Source organism: Oxyura jamaicensis, chromosome 15 (assembly GCF_011077185.1).
Source record: "Oxyura jamaicensis isolate SHBP4307 breed ruddy duck chromosome 15, BPBGC_Ojam_1.0, whole genome shotgun sequence".
NCBI classification, from domain to species: Eukaryota; Metazoa; Chordata; class Aves; order Anseriformes; family Anatidae; genus Oxyura; species Oxyura jamaicensis.
This window is the reverse complement of record NC_048907.1, coordinates 2,208,838-2,225,489: the sequence shown is the minus strand read 5'-3', so window position 1 is coordinate 2,225,489 and position 16,652 is coordinate 2,208,838. Positions and strand designations below refer to the sequence as shown.

Below are 16,652 nucleotides of genomic sequence, written 5' to 3'. Positions count from 1 at the left end.
CCCCCGGCTGTTTTATCAGCTCAGCTGAAATAGGTCCCTGGAGGGAAACCCATCAGCGCTGTTAAGCCTTGGCAGAATGAGAGCGGATACGGCCGGGCCGCGCGTCCCGCGGGGAGCTGCAGGCAGCTGCGTGGGCAGGAAGCCGCGCAGACGCCCCGTGCTGGGTCGGTGGGGAAACTGAGGCACGGCCACGCTCGGCCAGCCGGGGATGCCGGGGCACGTGGAGCCGGGTTTGGCACCGGCAGGCCGGGAGCCGTCGCGGTTTCTCGCTTGGGCAGCCGCGCCGGGCACGCGGCGAGCTCCCCCGGCTGGATAAATGGGGAGCGGTGGCTGTGGGGGAAGCGTTGGGGTTGGCTCCATCTGGGGACTGCCCTGATGGCACCGCTGTGCTCTGTCTTGCAGCACGGCCGCCTCGCTGGAGCCACGGCAATGAATGGGCACGCTCTGCCGGCCGGCACGCCAGCGCATCCCCGGGGCTGGCATGAGTTCTGCGAGCTGCACGCCATCAGCACCGCCAAGGAGCTGGCGCGCCACTACCTGCGCTTCGCCACCGAGCACCCCCACCATGACCTGCTGGCCGCCGAGAACTTCTCGGTGCACTTCACCGACCTCTTCCAGCAGTACTTCTGCAACGAGGTGAAGGAAGGCTTCGCCATGAGCCAGCTCCGCATCCTGCCCGCCGGCCCGGCGCGGGATTACCGGGAGACGCAGCGGCGGCACACGGACGCCTCCATGGGCACGGTGGCCACCAAAACCGAAGCGGAGCTGGCCGCTCGCCCCGAGCAGCCTGTCCGAGCCCCCGAGGCGGCCCCCGCGGGGCTGCGCAAGTCGTGGAGCTCGGAGGAGCTGGCGGGGCCGGCGCGGAGACCCTTCTCGCTCAGCCAGCTGCGCCGGAGCTGGCGCAGCCTCTTCCGACGCCGCTCCTCGGATGCCCTCCCGGCGGAGGCCGACGGGGAGGCGGCGGAGGCTGCTCTCAAGCCGGGACTGAGCAAGCGCATCCTGCCCTGGGGGCTGTCGCGGGAGCAGCCCCCCGAGGTGCGCAAGGAAGGGTTGCTCAAATATGGGCTGCTGGACGAGAGCTCGCTGGACAGCGGGACACGCTGGCAGCGCTGCCGCCTGGTGCTGCGCAGAGCGGGGACGCCCGACGGCGAGGAGTACGTCCTGGAGCTCTTCGACCCACCCAAGGTAAGGCTCCGTCGCCTCGTCCCCAGCCAGGTTTTGGCTGCACGATGCTGCCTGGAGCTCCCCTCAGGGAGTTCAGAGGGCAGAAAATCCCCACGACCCCGTGGCAAGGGCAACGCGAGCACAAATTACTGCCAGCGGTCGCAGTGCCTTTTGGATTTTTCTGCTCCGGGGCCCCAAAGCTCGCTTTTCCAGCTGGAAGCAGAGCTGGGGAACGGGGCTGGTGTCCTCGCCTGCAAACACCGCTCGTCCCCATCCCCATGGACCCGTCCCCACGAGGTGAATGTCACCAGGGCTGGAACCGGGTCTGGTGAACCCCAGATTCACGCCGTGCTGCGGCTTCAGCACCTGGAGCCTCTGGGGAAAACAGGGAAAGGGAAAGAAAGGGGGCACAAAATGGGCTCTGAGCCCTCCCCGGTTCCTGTGGGATCCGTAGGGAGCTCGGTTTTATTTTTGTAAACGCTTCCGCAGCCGGAGCCTCGGATCCTGGGGGAGCTGCGGGGTGCTGAGAGCAGCAGGAGTGCCGGCGGTGCCGGATCTGCGTGACAGCCGCACGGCGGCCGGGGGGACAGCCGTGGCTTTTAATCTTTAAAAAGCCAGTTCCTCCACATGGCAGGTCTTACGTAGCCGGAACGGGCTGGGCTTTTTCTTCTGTGGTTTGTTGGTTTTTCCCTCTTTTTTTTTTTTGCTCACTTAACTTGGAGCAATTTGTGCTCTGGAGCAAGGAAGCCTGGCCTGGAGGAGCCGGTGCCCGGTGGCTCCCCGCAGCGGGCTGAATCCCTGCCCTTTCTGCCAAACGGCCCCGAAACACCTGCAGGGAGAAGGGTGTTTAAACGAATCACGAATGTCTAGGTCTGAAAGCAGAAAGCAGCCCAGCTGCTCGCCGGGAGCCGAGGAGCAAAGGTCCCTGTGCCAGCCCCGTGCTGTCGCCGCCGCCGCTTTCGCTTTTCACAGCTCGGCGTCACGTGCGGTGCGGCAACCGCTGCTTTCGGTCCCACGGGGAGGGTGTGCAGGAGCTCGGCTGGGGCTGAGCCCCGGCACCCTGCACCCTGCTCGGTGCTGAAGCCTCTCCCTGCCTCCACCACCCTGGTTTTGCTCCGTGGGGTTTCAGGATTGCGTGTTCGTCCCCTTGGCAGCTCGCATCCCCAGCTGCAGGGGAGGTGTGGCTCTGGGTAGCATCGCTCTGGGGTTCTGCGAGGCCAGGCAGCACCCATGGGTGCCAGCAGGGTCCGTGCCCTGCCCGATGGGCTGGAGCTATTTGGGGCACTGCTTCCAGCTCTGCTCCTCCCCATCCGCGGTGACCCCTGCCCGGCTGCGCCCCGGTGGCTTGGGCAGATGAAAAGGGGCAAAGCCTGAAGAGGTGAAAACAACGGCACGGGGAGGGCGCCCGCCGTGCCCCCTGCCCCCGGAGGGTGTGGGGCACCTCTGAAATCACCTCTGGTGGTGCAGCAGCCTCTGACCACCTTTAATCTTGAACACCGCTTCTTGTTCCGTTCCGGAGAGGAGGCAGCGAGCCCAGGGGGCAGCAGGGAGGACCCCAGCCCACAAGAGGCGTTCACGATGGGGCGTTTCACGCGCCCTGTGTGCCGGCTCCTGGCACTTCCCAACCAGCTGGTGGCTGCCCGTCCCGCGGGGATTTGGCCAGGTCCTGCCCCCCCCCCCAGTGCGTGGGTTGTGCCGTCCCCACGCCAGGGCCGCTCCTCGCCTTGGGTTTCACAAATCTCAGCAGTAAATTGGGTTCCTGTGAAAATATCCTCAGGGCGGGTCCTTCCTTTCTAACGAACTGGCCGGGGGCCAGCTCCTCTCCTCCTCTGCAGCGGGAGGGCTGCAGGCTCCTTCCCAGCCCCTTGCAGCCCCGTTATTGCAGGGGCTGCAGCCAAGCCGGGCGTTGGGCAGGGCGAGACCCAAAGGTGGGGGTCGGGGAGCCCCCCGGGGAGAGCTCAGCACCGTCACCCCAAGGAGGCAAAGCCCCGGCCGGGACAACCGGAACAGCTGTGCTGTGATTTTTTTCCCTTGAAAATAACCCAAAGGTTTTTTCCTTGAAAATAACCCTGGGGAGGGCTGGGGGCAGCCCCCTCCATCCCTGCTTCGAAGGGCCCTGATCCCCTTTTTATGCTTGGGAGAACCCGAGAGTCCCCGGGAATGGGCCTGGCACGATGCCCCTGTGGGCTCTCTGATGTCTAATATGAGGGTTGCGCTCGCATTCCGTGGAGGCACTAAGGGCTTTCTGCTTTGCCCCGCCGTGCATACTGGTAATTGTAGGGCTTTGGTAGCTCTGGAAATCTCAGAGGAAGCGTTCCTGCCCTGGGCTGCCCCGCTGCAGGGTCAGAGCTCGCTGGGATGGGGGCTGCCCCCCTCATCCGCCGAGCCCCACGCACATGTTTTATGGCCGAGCCCTAAGCCCCATGAAAATTGGGATTTGCAACGGAAATGTCCCGAGCCGTTTATGTTGACCAGATGTTCGTACAGGAAGGGGAAGGGAAATGGGATTTTCATTTGCGCCGGTCTCGTTATGGCGTTTTAATGAAATCCATCACATCCCGTAAACGATTGCGCCGCGAGATGAGCTGGGAAGACTTTTCCGGCGCAGGCTGCGGTGCCGGTGTCACGGCTCTTACGTCCTCGCCGTGGCCGCGGGAGGAGCAGTATTTTTATCTCTGCTCAGTGCGAGACTGCTCTGACTTCCTTTTTTTTCTCTCTTTTTTTTTTTTTTTTTTTTTTTTGTCTTTTTCCCTTCCTTTTACCTGAAACTTGTTTCTGAGAACTGCCATCCCCTGAGCCAGCAGGTCCCGCTCCGGGTGGCTCCCGTCTGACACTGGCGGGGTCGGGGCCGACGTGGCACGCGTGGGGACAGCCCGGTGACACCGTTCCCTTTCCCAGAGCAGGGGCTGGAGAGGCTGCGGGGAGCCCTGGCACGGCCGTGCCGGCTGCGCTCACACCGCTGCCCCGGGAGGGGACAGGAGCAAACCCCTTCCTTCGCTGCGCAGCGCGTTTCCAGCCACGGCTTCAGAGCCAAAATGAGGTTACCCTTAGAAGTGACCGCTGGAGCGGTTACAAATTAGGCAAATTATGCAAAACCCGAGCAGGGTGACGGGGATGGAGGTGCCCCCGGTGGGGATGGAGGTGCCCCCGGTGGGGATGGAGGCGCCCCGGTGGGGATGGAGGTGCCCCAGTGCCCGTCACCACCCTGGCCCGGGGGAGAAGCACGCGGCAGCCCAGCAGGATCCCACTCGGTGATCACCGCGTGCCTCTGCGTGCGCTTCCCTCACACCCCAGGGGATTGTCCCGCATTTTTCTCTCTCTTTGCAACAAAACCCTCGACCCACCCCGTGCTGGCGGGGCTGCTCCCTTCCCCTCCCAGCCGGGAGCCGTGTGTGTCCCCCCCTCCACCTCCCGCAGACTTTCCCCAGCGGCGCCGCGTCCCCTCGCCACTGTTCTTCGAAGGCGCGCGGGGCTGGGCGTAGCTCGGGCTTCTTCAGATTTCGGCGGCAGATTTTCAGCTTTTTCTTTTTTTTTTTTTTCTTCTCTCGTATTTCAGGGTGATGGCACGCGGCCCTGGGGGGGGGGCAGGGGAGGGGAGGGTGATGAGACAAAAGGTTATTTGTCATTTATTAACCACAACTTTTTCCATCCTTGGTCATGCACGGAAAAAACACTTTTAGCAACGTAACCGCAGCCCCGGCGTTAATTGCTGAAGAGCAGAGTTTCTTATTTTGGAAGGCGTGTTGCTGGGATGGAGCCGGCCGGGGCTCCGTCGGTGCGGGAAGGATGCAGGATGGGGAGCCCCAACCTGCCTCTTCCCCCGGCTCCGGGGCTGTTTGGCCTCGCTTGGAGAGGAGATGGGAGGATTTCCTTTCTTTTTCACCCAATTCCTCAAAATTGACGGGGGTTCTGCCCCACCGCTGTGGTCCCTCTGCTCGGGGCAGCGATGTGCTGCTCGGGGACAGGGACGTCTGCCCTGCAGGATGCTGTAACGCTGCTTGGGTAGGAAAGCGCCACGTGCAAGCCAAGAAATGAGCAAAAAATGGAGATAATAAGGGAATTACAAGAAAAAGGACTGGGAAAGCGCCCAAACCTCGCTGCTTTTCCCTCGTGTGCAAGCTCGGGGTCCCGGCAGGCGTGGGACCCGCTCAGCCGATGTAAGATGCCCGTCGGTGTTTTGGGGCGGCTGTATCTCTTTTTTTTTTTTCCTTTTTCTTTCTTTCTGCTTTTTTTTTTTTTTTTTTGATGGTCCAGGATGTGGTTGTGTCGAGGCTGAGTGCTGCTTCTTTCAAAGGTAAATATTTATGAGAGGCTGCGCAGGCGGCGCAGGGGCTGGAAGGAGCCCTCGGGACGGCGGGGGGCCGCGGCCCCGCTCCCACCCCGGCAGCTCCGGCACGGCGAGGCGAGGTCCGAAACGGAGCAGCCCCGGGCAGGGGGACCGAGATACCCTCGGGGGAATTAGCATCCCCGAGCCCTGGTGGGAAAGCCTCTCACAGTTCTCCAAGGCGCTGCCGAGCCCAGCTCGTGCTGGGCCCCGTGGGAGCGGGCGAGGAGCAGGCACAGGAGCCCCTGGGGACGTGCCGTCGGCTCCTGCCCACCCCCTGGGGCCACCTCGTGCCCTACCCGCTCCCCTCGTGCCCGATTTTGTACCCCCGGCTCTTTGCTCACAGCCTGGACTGGGGGGAGGCAGGAGCAGCCCAGCCAAGCTGCCAGACCCACGGGACCACGACTGCTGGGCGCATCCCTGGGGTCCCCCGCGCAAGGACGAGGGGTGACAGCGTGGCACGGGGACACGCAGTGACCCCTCCGGCGGGACCGTGGCCCCCAGCCCCTGCAGCCCCCGACCCTGGCGGCGGCACCGGGGGTGACTCAGCCCCGGCTGCGGCCGGCTCCCGCCCGCGTGCGGCCACCTTGTTTACTTTCCGAGCTCTTTATTTATTCCAGGAAATTATTAAAGCAGCCCACGCTGGAAGCGAGTTTGGCTTAAAAATAAAAAATGGAGCGGCTGGCAAGCGCCGTCTGCTCCCAGATCCTGTTTATAGCCCCGCTTCTCCAAAACACTGCTCTGGAGGAGGGCAGGGCTCTTGATGCGGCCGGGCTGGCTTGGGAGGCGGCTGCTCGCCCCCCCCTAGTTCTCATGGCCGGGGGGGATCCGAGCTCATCCAGCTGCTGGGAAGGGCCTTGAGCATCTCCATGCACCCCGGATCATCCCTGCTTTGTGCCTTCCCCACTGGCCGAGCATCCCTGGTCCAGCTCCAGGGCCGCATCCTGCGCGGAGGTGCTTTGGGTTCGGCCATCCCGGGGCTTTGGGTTCGGCTGGAGCCGAGCATCCCACCCCGGGCCCTTCCCCGATCCCCCCCAAATGGGGCAGAGGCTGAATGGGCGACATTCAGCGCCGGCGGCAGCGAAAGCGCGTGCGGTTTTCAGGGCTTTCAGGAGGGAATATTTACTCGTTCATGCCCTGCCTGCGAAGCAGGCCAGCCTCTGCCTTATTTATTGACGTCCTTATCAATGCACAAAGGGCGCCAGTCAGCCCCGAGGACAGGGCGGGGGGATCCAGCCGGCCCCCGGTGTCCCTCCCGGTGGGGTTGAGGCAGCGCCGGGTGTTTTGGGGGGGCCGTCTCGCAGCACCCCATTTTCTCCTTGCTGTGACATCGCTGTGCCATGGGGCGCCGTGGGGCTGCGTTCGCTGGGAGCGCCTCGCCCCAACGCTGCTCGTGCTGGGAACAGAAGGGGCTTTGTGCCCCCGAGGCAGCCGGCACAACGGGGCCCCTTGTAGCCGCCCAGCCCCGTCCCCTCGGGGACGGCCCCGTCCCCACCGTGCCACCGCGGGCTGCGGGGACGCGCGGAGCCGGGGTTTCTTTCAGGGAAATTTGTTTTCCCTGCTGGTGCTGCCAGATTGAGGATGCTGGCCGGGGGTTGGAGTGGGCGGTGGGGTCAGTGAGGGGGCCTTTGGGTGATGCCTGAGGGAGGTGATGGGGTCTGGGGGGGTCCCGAGTTCCCCCACCAGAGCAGTGATCACCTTGCTCTGTTCAACAGAGGCAGGAAAGCTCTTAGGTCCCGTGTAGCACCCCCCAGGAAGATGCCCGGTGCTGATGTCAGTAGGTTTCAGAGTGAACAGCCTCCACGTGCCCGTGTGCCAGCCCGCTCGCCCACCCCCGGCACCCCCCCGCAAGCTCTGAGCCTGGCAGCGGGCATGGGATGCAAGAGGCACCTGGATGGGGGGGGGTGGGGGCATGCAGGAAAATGGCCCAAAAATAAGGTGAGGGAAACTCCTGCACGAGTGGGGGAGGAAACGGGGCAGGAGAAGAAGAATTAAAGGAAGAGAGGAGGGCCCAGAAAACACGGGGAGAAGCTATGGTCAGCGGGGGAAAGGCTCTCGGGAAGTGCTGGGGATGGGTGGAAAAGCTGTGAGCAGCTGCTGGAGGACCGGCGCTGGGATTAGCGGTGCTGCCGGTGCCCGAGGACGAGGGCTGGGATTAACCAGGGTGGAAAGCCCCGAGGCCACGTGCTGGGATTATCGATGGTGAAAAATCCCCGAGCACAAGCGCTGGGATTGACCGTGGTGCAAAGTCCCCACGGATGAGCGCTGGGATTAGCCGTGGTGCAAACCCCCAAGGACTGAGCCCCACAGACACCCCGAGCTCACCAGTACGTCCCCCGTTGCCCCCTCCCCAGCTGGCTCGCTGCCCCACGTGGGGACAAGGGGGACGTCCCCCTCCCTGGGGACAGGGCCGTGGCAGCGTGCCACTGTGCCCCTGGGAAACTTAAGAAAACTCCCCCGGGGCTGCGAGCGCAGGAAGTGGTTTTGGGGCTGGCATAACCCAGCGCCCGCGCTGCTGCAAATCTCAGTGGCCCGTCCGCCCGCCCGTCCATTGTCAGCCCCACGGGGACCCCGGTGGGCTCGAGCCGTGCCAGCTGAGGTCTTTGTCCCTGCGCAAGGGGACACGCCGAGCTCCAGGGTTTCCCGGGAGGGCCAAATCGCACCGGTGCCCACCTCTGGCACGGCCGGTCGACAGCGGGTGCTGCGATTTCCCTCTCGTTCTTGGAAAGCTCGAGCTGCCTTCCTCTTTCCCCGGGCAGCCAAAGCTCACCCGCTGCTCGCAGCAGCCCCCCACGCCCCCGCGGGCGGCTTTCTGGGCTGCCACTGGCGGGGACGGCCGGGCTGCAGGGGTGGAGAAGAAAGGAAGAGGAGCAGGAGCTGCGGCGATGGCTGGCGGCGGGGATTGGCGAGGCGGAAGCTCAGCAGCTCCGCTCGGCGCCTGCAACACTGGGGAGCAGCCGTGACCTTGGGCTGACCTTCAGCCGGCGCTGCCGGCACCGCTTTCTCCCGGCCAGGTGCGCGGTGGCCGCGGGTGCCGCCCGTGGGAACCCTCCTCGTGGCCCCACCGGGCTGGAGCAGGGTGGCAACTCGGGGCTGGTTTTCTAAGAAATCCACCAAAAAGGTCCCCGGCGCGGGGACGGGGGGCGCAGCACGGTCCAGGGGCTCCGGGGGACGCCGGGAGCAGGATTGCGCCCTCGGCGTCTTCCCCTTTGCCGCGTCCCTGGCCCAGCTGGACTCCCTCAGAGTTTTTTAAACAGTAGAAAATAATCAGCAGCGAGAGCAGACAGCACAAATAAAACCGGGCAGGGCTCGGCAGACCACAGGTGGAAGGAAGCCGCGCTCCAGCACTAATTTGGATCAGGCGCTGAGCGCTGCTGCGGCTCCCTGTCCCCAGCCTGCGGGATGGGTGTCCCCATTGTCACCCCCTGGTCCCCAGCAGTGGGGACCCCATGGCCGGACGCTGCTGGCGGTGGGGCTGGGAGCAGCAGGGACAGCGGGATTGCTGTGGGGTGTCCCCAAAAGACCCTGCAGGTGCCGTGCCCACCTGGCTGCCCAAAACAATGTTTTGGGGGAAAAAAAATCCCATTTGTGGTAATATTTGCTCCTCCTGGGAGCCAGAGGCCTTGCAGGGAGAAGGGGATTTGGGGAGCCAGGATGGATTCTGCCCTACAAGCCAGAGCTGGCAGCCCAGGATGGATGGCTTGGGGTGCGGGGACCAGGGGACACCGTGGCGGTGGCACCATGCGCTTCGTGGGCATCGTGGCCCCCTGTGATTTCAGGGGGTGCTTAGCCAGGTGCCGGGGTCCCCCCCACATCCACAGGAAGCTTTGGGCTGAGTTCGCCGTCCGTCCTGTCCCGACCGCTGCCGTCGTCCTGTCCCGTGCCATCCCGAGCGCCCGCGGGGATGCTGTGGCACCTCTCTGCCGAGAAGGAGCCCGTGGGCGCCGGGCGGGCACACGGAGTGTTGAGTGTGCAGTTTTGCTTACCGAGAAAAGGATTTCTCGGTAGGGCCGCCATCGAGCAGGGCATCTTGCGGTCAGGTGCGCCGTTTCGGGGGGCGGGGGCACCGTGCCTGCGGTAGGCACTTCTCCGAAGCCAGACTGCCTTTCGGGCACCGTATCTCACTGCTGCATCATTTCCTTCTCCCTCGCGCGCACCCCGGCTGCGCTCGCCCCAGGGAGGGATGGAGCCGAGCCCAGGGCTTCGCCGAACTCCCTTTTCCTGGAATTTCCCCCCTCCGCTGCTCCCAAGAAAGCAGGAGCAGTGTGGTGGCGGCGGCGCCGGCCGGGCCCTGCGTGCCGATAACGCCCGCGCCACGCTGGCACCGCGCGGCGAGCTCGGGGACGTGCCGGCCGTCACGGCCCAAGCACCCACAGCCCGGGGAAGGGGGCACGCCGGGCTCCGCATGCCCTCAGCACCCTCCCGTGTGTGCAGGACACTGCTCAGGACCCTCCGAGGGACCCTTGGGACGCGGTGCGGGGCTGCCCCAGGCCTCAGCAGCGACACTGATTGCGGGCGGGCGCGTGCAGCTGCGGCGGCCCCGGCTCCTCGCAGGGCGCTGCGCCGCGGCGGGCGACTTCTAAGAACTTTCTTTCGGCGGAGCTTGGCGCTGATAAGGGTTGGCCCTTCTCGCGCTGCGTTTCCGGCCCCAAAGTACACCGAGTCCTTGGTCGAGAGTGAGACTGAGAGAGGGAGGAAGTGGGGGGCAAAAAAAAAAAATAATAATAAAAAAAAAGCACTGCCAAACCCAGCCGCCAGCAAGATTTCCAGTGCCGGCAGGCGCCGGGCTCGCTGCGGCCCCGCTCATGGGAATCGCCTTGCAGCAGCGCTGCGGTGGGAGCTGGGCAAGCTCGGAGCAAAAGCCCGGCCCCTTCCCCTGTGCAGCAGCATCGTGCACGGCCCCGGCTGCCAGCCTCAGCCTGGCATGGTGTGCAGGGATGGGTCCCGTGTTGGTGGCCATGTGTGGGGTCATCCGGGATCAGCCCGGAGCCGGGAACCGGAGGGGACGGCGGTGCCTGGCACGGGCGTGCGAAGACTCAGCCCGTGGGATGCTGAAGCTGTCGCATGAATCACAGCCAGCCAAAATTTTGTAACGCTGAGCTGGCAGCAAGCCCAGCCCAGGGGAACCAGCGCGCTGAGCTGCACACCCCGGGCTGGCTGCACCCACAGGGGCTGGCACGAGGGCGGGAGGACCCGGTGCTGTTCCCAGAGCCGGCCCCGTGCACGGGGTGCGGAGGGCATCGCTCCATCCCTGGCGTGGGGGTCCCCAGCTGTGGGGGTCCCCGGTGCCGCAGCGTGGAGACGGTCAGCAGCTCGCTCCTGGCGGCGGAGGAACCGAAAGCTGCCGGGAGTGGTATTATTAGAGTTTCTGGAAGTGCCTGCTCAGCGTTTTGTCATGTGCCTGTGTCAGAGCGAAACTGGCCGGGCAGCAGCGGGGAGCTCTCGGCACGCCACCGCGGGGGTGCGGGGCTGCCCGGGACACTGCGCCCTCCGGCCGGCCGCATGCCGTGGTGGGGACCACCAGGGACCCCCGCACCCATAAGGGTGTGCTCGACACCTGGGCTGTGTTTTCCTCGCTGGTGCACACAATTTCTCCAGCACGTGCTGGGAAACTCCTTCTCCCTCCCTTCCTCTGCTTCAGGGCACCGCTGGGCTGGGTCCCTGCTCTGGGTGCTGCTCGGCCCCCCGCGGGTGCCCTGCTCCGGTTGTGCTGGCCTCGAAGCAGCAGCCGTGCAGGGCATTTCCTTGCCAGGTGGGGTATTTCCTTGCCCATAGGGTGTTTCCCTGCAGAGAGGCAGTATTTCCTCACTGCTGCCATGACTCCGGGGACTCCCAGCAGGCTGCATCCCGTTTCCTGGAGCAGCATTTTGGGGCACAGGAGGCCACGGGCACAGCTCAGCCACTCTCGTCTCCGCAGGGCTCCAAGCCGAAGCTGCACACCGCCTGCTCCGCCGTCCAGGAGGTGCGGAGGTGCACGCGCCTCGAGATGCCCGACAACCTCCACACCTTCGTCCTCAAGGTACGGCCCCATGGGGGGGCCCCGCAGCCGGCCCCGACGCCTTCCCCAGCCCTTTGGGGCGCACGTGCTGCTGGAAGCTCCCGTGCTGAATTTCGGTTCCTCTTCCATGCTGGGGATGGTGGGGACGCAGCCCACAGGGTGGGGATGCTCTGCTCCGTCTGGTTCCCAAGCGTGGCTTGGTGGGAGGGGGTAGGGATGCAGATCCCTCTCTAATGTCCCCGTGTCCCTCTCTGGTGTCCCCCAGGTGACCAACGCCACCGATGTGCTGTTCGAGGCGGGGGACGAGCAGCAGCTCAGCTCCTGGACGGCCGAGATCCGGGAATGCGCGCACAGGGGGTAGGCACCCGGCAGGGGTCCCCGAGCCCCGCAGCCCCCGGGGATGGGGACAGCTGCTCCGTGTCCCCAAGCACCGTGCCAGCCACCCGTCCCCAACGCTCAGCCTGGCTTCTCCCATCCCTGACAGGTCGGACACGGGTGACCCCGAGCTCCTGGCGGGCCGGCACCCCGACCCCGCGGCCACCAGCCCCACCACCAGCACCGACTCCCCGAACCAAGGTGAGGACCAGGGGATGCCTGGGGACACCGGGGACAAGGCAGAGTTGCTGGGGACAACCCCCAGGAGGGGTCCCATGCCTCGTTGGGGCTGGCCAAGGTTAACCCAAAGAGCATGGCCCCAAATAGCACGGCAAGGACGGAGCCACAGGGGAAGGGATGGATGAGGGTGACGGAGCGGGGCTGGGCAGGGGTCCCCAGTTCCCGGGGCGCTCACCCCCGCCGGCCTCCCTGTCCGGGCAGGGGCGACACCGGGGGGGCCGGCGGAGGCGGCGGGGCCGAAGATGGAGCAGTTCCTGTCCTCCTGCCCCTGGTTCCACGGGCCCATCTCCCGCATGAAGGCGGCTCAGCTGGTGCAGCTGGGGGGGCTGGAGGGCCACGGCGTCTTCCTGGTGCGGCAGAGCGAGACGCGCCGCGGCGAGTACGTGCTCACCTTCAACTTCCAGGGCAGAGCAAAGGTACGGGCGGGAGAGGGGCTGGGATGGGGGGGAGAAAACACACCGGAGCCCCCTCAGGAGCTGCACACACATGGGTGGGCATGAATCCTGTCCCATCCCACCCCAGTGGATGCTATCCTTGCCTGCTCCCTGCCCCAGCGCTTGCAGCGGGCTGGTGTCCCCGTCCCCACTCCTAGGGGGGGAAAAAAAAACCATCAGCGGGCCGGGCACCGCGGGCTGGGGATGCAGCACACGATGCTAAGGCCGTTTGTCGTCCCCCCCCCCTCCACCCCAAACATCCCTGTGTCCCCCCCATCATCTCCTCCAGCAAGGGAGCCGGTGGCAGGGTAACGGGTCCGTGCTCCTCCCCGCAGCACCTGCGGCTGTCGCTGACGGAGCGGGGCCAGTGCCGCGTTCAGCACCTGCGCTTCTCCTCCATCGTGGAGATGCTGCACCACTTCCACCGCTTCCCCATCCCGCTGGAGTGCGGGGCCACCTGCGACGTCCGGCTCTCCAGCTACGTCGTCGTCCTGCCCCAACCGCCAGGTAGGGGCACGGCGGGGCCGAAAGCTGGGGCAGGGGGACGGGGAGGTCCCCGCGGGGTGCGGGGACTCGGGAGGGTCCCCAGCGCGATGGGCGCAGCTGGAACCTTTTGGGGGAAGCTGCAGCATCCAGGCAGCGCCCCAAAAGGTGACTCCTGAGCTCCCGGCTTCCCCTTCTGAGAAAGGAGAAGCTGCCCCAAAGCAACGGCCACGGGACGCATCCCGGTGCGGGCTGCGGGGCGATGGGGCAGGAGCATCCCCCGAGCGGCCGTCTCTCCCTCTGTCCGCAGCTCCCGGCTCCGGCACCGCAGTCCCCGTCCCGCTGCCCGTCCCCGGCTGGAGCCCAGAATTCACCCTGACCCCCGCCACCACCGCCGCCACCTCCTCCTGTCCCCGCGGCCCCGCCGAGCCCCCTCCGGAGCAGATCTTCCACCTGGTGCCACCGCCGGCAGAGCTGGCGCAGAGCCTGCGGCACAGCGGGGCGGCCGCGGCCCCCGGCGCTCGGCCCCGCGAGTCGGACTACGAGGTGGAAGCCCCGGGCCGGGGCCACGTGCGTGCCATCGACAACCAGTACACGCCGCTCTGACGGGCCCCGGGGACGCACTTTTTTTGGGTGGAGAAGTCCTGGAGCCCCTCCGGGAGTCCCAGCGAGAATGTAACTATTTTCTTCCTTCTGGTTAGGGATTATGTTTTATTTTCCAAGGAAGGGAGTCGTTTTTCACTCCAGTACGGGTGTGCTCCCTCTCTTCGGCCTGTTAAAGGGCCTTTTTTTTTTTTTTAATTATTATTATTTTGGATATGATTAGAGCTTTCTCATTACTGTTTACACACACCGCTCCTGCCTGCATTCCCAGCTGCGTGGCCGGCACGGGGGCACTGCACAGCCCGGCTCCGTCCCCTCCTCTCCCCGGCACCGCGGCGCCCAGAGAAGGAACCGGGCTCTCGCGTCGCACCCGGCATCGTTGGAGCAAACAAACAGGAAAAAAACAACAACAAAAAAAAAAAAAAGGAAAAAGAGGATTATAAATTCTTTGACACGTCGCTGCTTCGGGCTGCACACAGGCGACGAAGAGCCACTTCCTCCCGCCCCAGGATGTGCTGCCGCTGCACAAAGCTGCCAGCAAGCCCCGAGCTGCCGGAGCCGAGCTTCGGGTCGTGCAAAGCCGCTAGAGGAGTTTGTTCTTTCTTTTAGATAAGGCAAAAACTGGCTTTTCTCGCTCCTTTTTTTTTAAAAAAAAAAAAACAAAAAAACAGAACGAAACAAGACGTAGCACAGTTGCAGTCACTCCCTGCACCAGCCGGAGAACTACTTACCCCCTCAGCTTTGTTAATTAAGACGTGAACACTAACACCGCTCCACCATTAACCACGCAAACGGCCGAGGACTAACGCGGAGACTGTCAGGGAAGGAAAAAAAAAAAGGACCCCCCCCCCCCCCCAGGTGACGGAAGCCTTTCCAGCACAAATCCCAAGGGAATTTCCCCACCTTTCCTTCTTTACCTCGCTGGTGCCCCCCCCTCGCTCTTGGCTTTCCCCACACCCCGGGGGATGCCACCTATGCAACGGGGCCCCTTTGGGGGGGCAGGGGGGTCCAGGCTGAGCCCCCCCCCGACCCCTCAGCAGGGGCCACGCACCCCAATGTGCCTTACAGGAGGAGGATGAGGCTGGTTTGGCGTTCCTACAGGCGCAGTGACAAATGCAGCAGGCACTTTTCCCCTCGCCGCCGATCTGTGCGTTTATTCCCCGGGGGTGCTCGCTGCCCCCCGTGCCGTTTACCTGCCCCGGGAGAGGAACCACTTCTTCGAATCCGCCGCTATTTTAAGAATAAGGAAGGGGCCGGAGCCGTTGCGAGGGGATGTTGGCAGCGCTCAACTTCCAGATTTCTCAGCGCCCGGCACTCCCCGGGATTTCTAACGCAGAGTTGGCCTCGAGAGCACGTTACAGGAAAGCCCTTCATTTTTTTTTAATCTTCCCCTCCTCGCACACTTGAAATCGCCTGAGAGGTGGGAGCCTCCGGGAGCATTAATTCGGGATCTGACTGGGAAGGAAACAACGGCAAAGCCTCGTGGGCCCACGTCAGGGCGTTGCTGCACAAAGCCGGTCCCCGACGCTGCAACTTGAGGCCGAGCCAGGGCCTGCGGTGCCAGAGCCGAGGGGCCGGGGTCTGCCCAAGGCCAGGAGCCCGAGGGCGAGAGAATTGCTCTGTGGCGCTGGGTGGGAGCCCGACCCTCGGCTCCAAAACATCCCACGGCCCCACGGCCCCAGGCACGAGGGAACTCGGCCTCCGTAAGCGAGCGACGTGCGCAGGCAAAGGCCTGGGAGACGGTGGATATGGCAGCTCGGGAGTGGTTTGGGGGTTTCTTGCCTCCCCTCTCCTCCATCTCTGCCCTCTCCTGTCTCCAGTTTGTGCACGCCAGGCACACGAAGCCCCCGGGGATGGCGCTGAGCCGCGCTCCTGCACCATCGCCGCCAGTCCCCGAACTGGAGCGTCGCAGAGAAAATCGCCCTGGACGGTGTCGCCTCCAGGGCTGCCAAACCCGGAGAGGCTGCAGGGGAAACAAAGCAGCCCCTGTGCTCCGCTGGAGCTTCTCACCCGTACCCACAGCTCTTTTTTTTTTCCCTCCCCGAAGCCGCACAAAGGCTGCAGGCGTTTGCAGGGTCCCTCTGCACCAAAAGGGAGCGTGCGGACGGGGCTGGCTTCTGCCAGGCAAGGCAGGGCTCTGCGTGGCTAATGTGGGGCAGGGGAAGGGGGGGAGCTCAGCACAAGGTCTCGCCCCTCGGGTGCATCGTGCCCAGATTGCCCGAACTGGGGGGAGGCTCCTCAGCAAAGCTCTGCAAGCCCAGCAAAACATCACCAGGCGGCCACGTTAAACGCGGCTTTCCCCAAAAAGATGAGGTAGAGGCACCCGGGTCGCCCCAAGATCAGAGCATCCGTAAAAGAGAGAGGGACGGGAAAAGGGATTGGCGTTCACGGCCCCTGGCAGGGGGATCAGGTGCCGCCGTCGGGCCGGGTTGGCACGCCGCGCACGCACGTGGTGTCCTGAACCTGCCAATTAAACAATCACGAGGGCTTTTTTACACGGGAATCGCTGCGCTTGACGAGCGCCGCGTGCATCGGGTTCATTACCAGCCGGCAGCCCCTTTCCCTGTGCAAACAAACTCCGGTGGACGTGACCTCCAGCAGGAGGTGGCTCCGAGTATTTCATGAGGTTGCTGCCGCTGGCACCCCCCCCAGGGGCACTTCCACCTCCCCGCTCCTTTCACGTGGGCTCAGAGAAGGTTTCTGTCCTTCTAGTAACTTGAGGAAAGAGCTTAGGACTTGGCAGGCTCAGTCCCTTGTCCCCCACGGGCTTTGGGCACGTTCCCGAAGTCCCGAGGCTCGGCAGCCGCAGCTCCGTCAGCAGCAAGCCCCAGAGCTCAGGAGAGGGCTGAGGGCAGGGAGGTGTTTCGGCTGCTCAGGACACCGCGTTTGGCCACGGACGGGGCAGTGCCTTGGCTGTGCGACCAGCACGGCAGGGAGCAGGGCTAGCACCTAACCCAACCCGCTCCATCTTAGGCCCAGGCAGAACTTCTGCCCCTCAGCTCCGTCTTCGGCTTCAGAAACCACTGGGTGC

General features: G+C 64.6%; 1 protein-coding gene across 4 annotated transcripts in view; it reads left to right on the top strand.

Moving 5' to 3' along the window:
* Positions 1 to 14,444, top strand: part of SH2B3 (SH2B adaptor protein 3) — a 22,467-nt gene extending 8,023 nt beyond the window's left edge. For 3 of the 4 annotated variants that reach the window (XM_035341033.1, XM_035341032.1, XM_035341034.1), the window contains exons 2-8: positions 403 to 1,185; positions 11,406 to 11,507; positions 11,752 to 11,843; positions 11,971 to 12,062; positions 12,303 to 12,517; positions 12,871 to 13,042; positions 13,329 to 14,444. In XM_035341033.1, coding sequence (XP_035196924.1) covers positions 430 to 1,185; positions 11,406 to 11,507; positions 11,752 to 11,843; positions 11,971 to 12,062; positions 12,303 to 12,517; positions 12,871 to 13,042; positions 13,329 to 13,624 — 1,725 coding nt within the window. In that variant the 5' untranslated portion in view covers positions 403 to 429 and the 3' untranslated portion in view covers positions 13,625 to 14,444. The remainder of the gene's footprint in view (positions 1 to 402; positions 1,186 to 11,405; positions 11,508 to 11,751; positions 11,844 to 11,970; positions 12,063 to 12,302; positions 12,518 to 12,870; positions 13,043 to 13,328) is intronic. The other variant, XR_004754892.1, reaches the window with a different exon arrangement.
* The last annotated feature ends 2,208 nt before the right edge of the window (positions 14,445 to 16,652 follow it).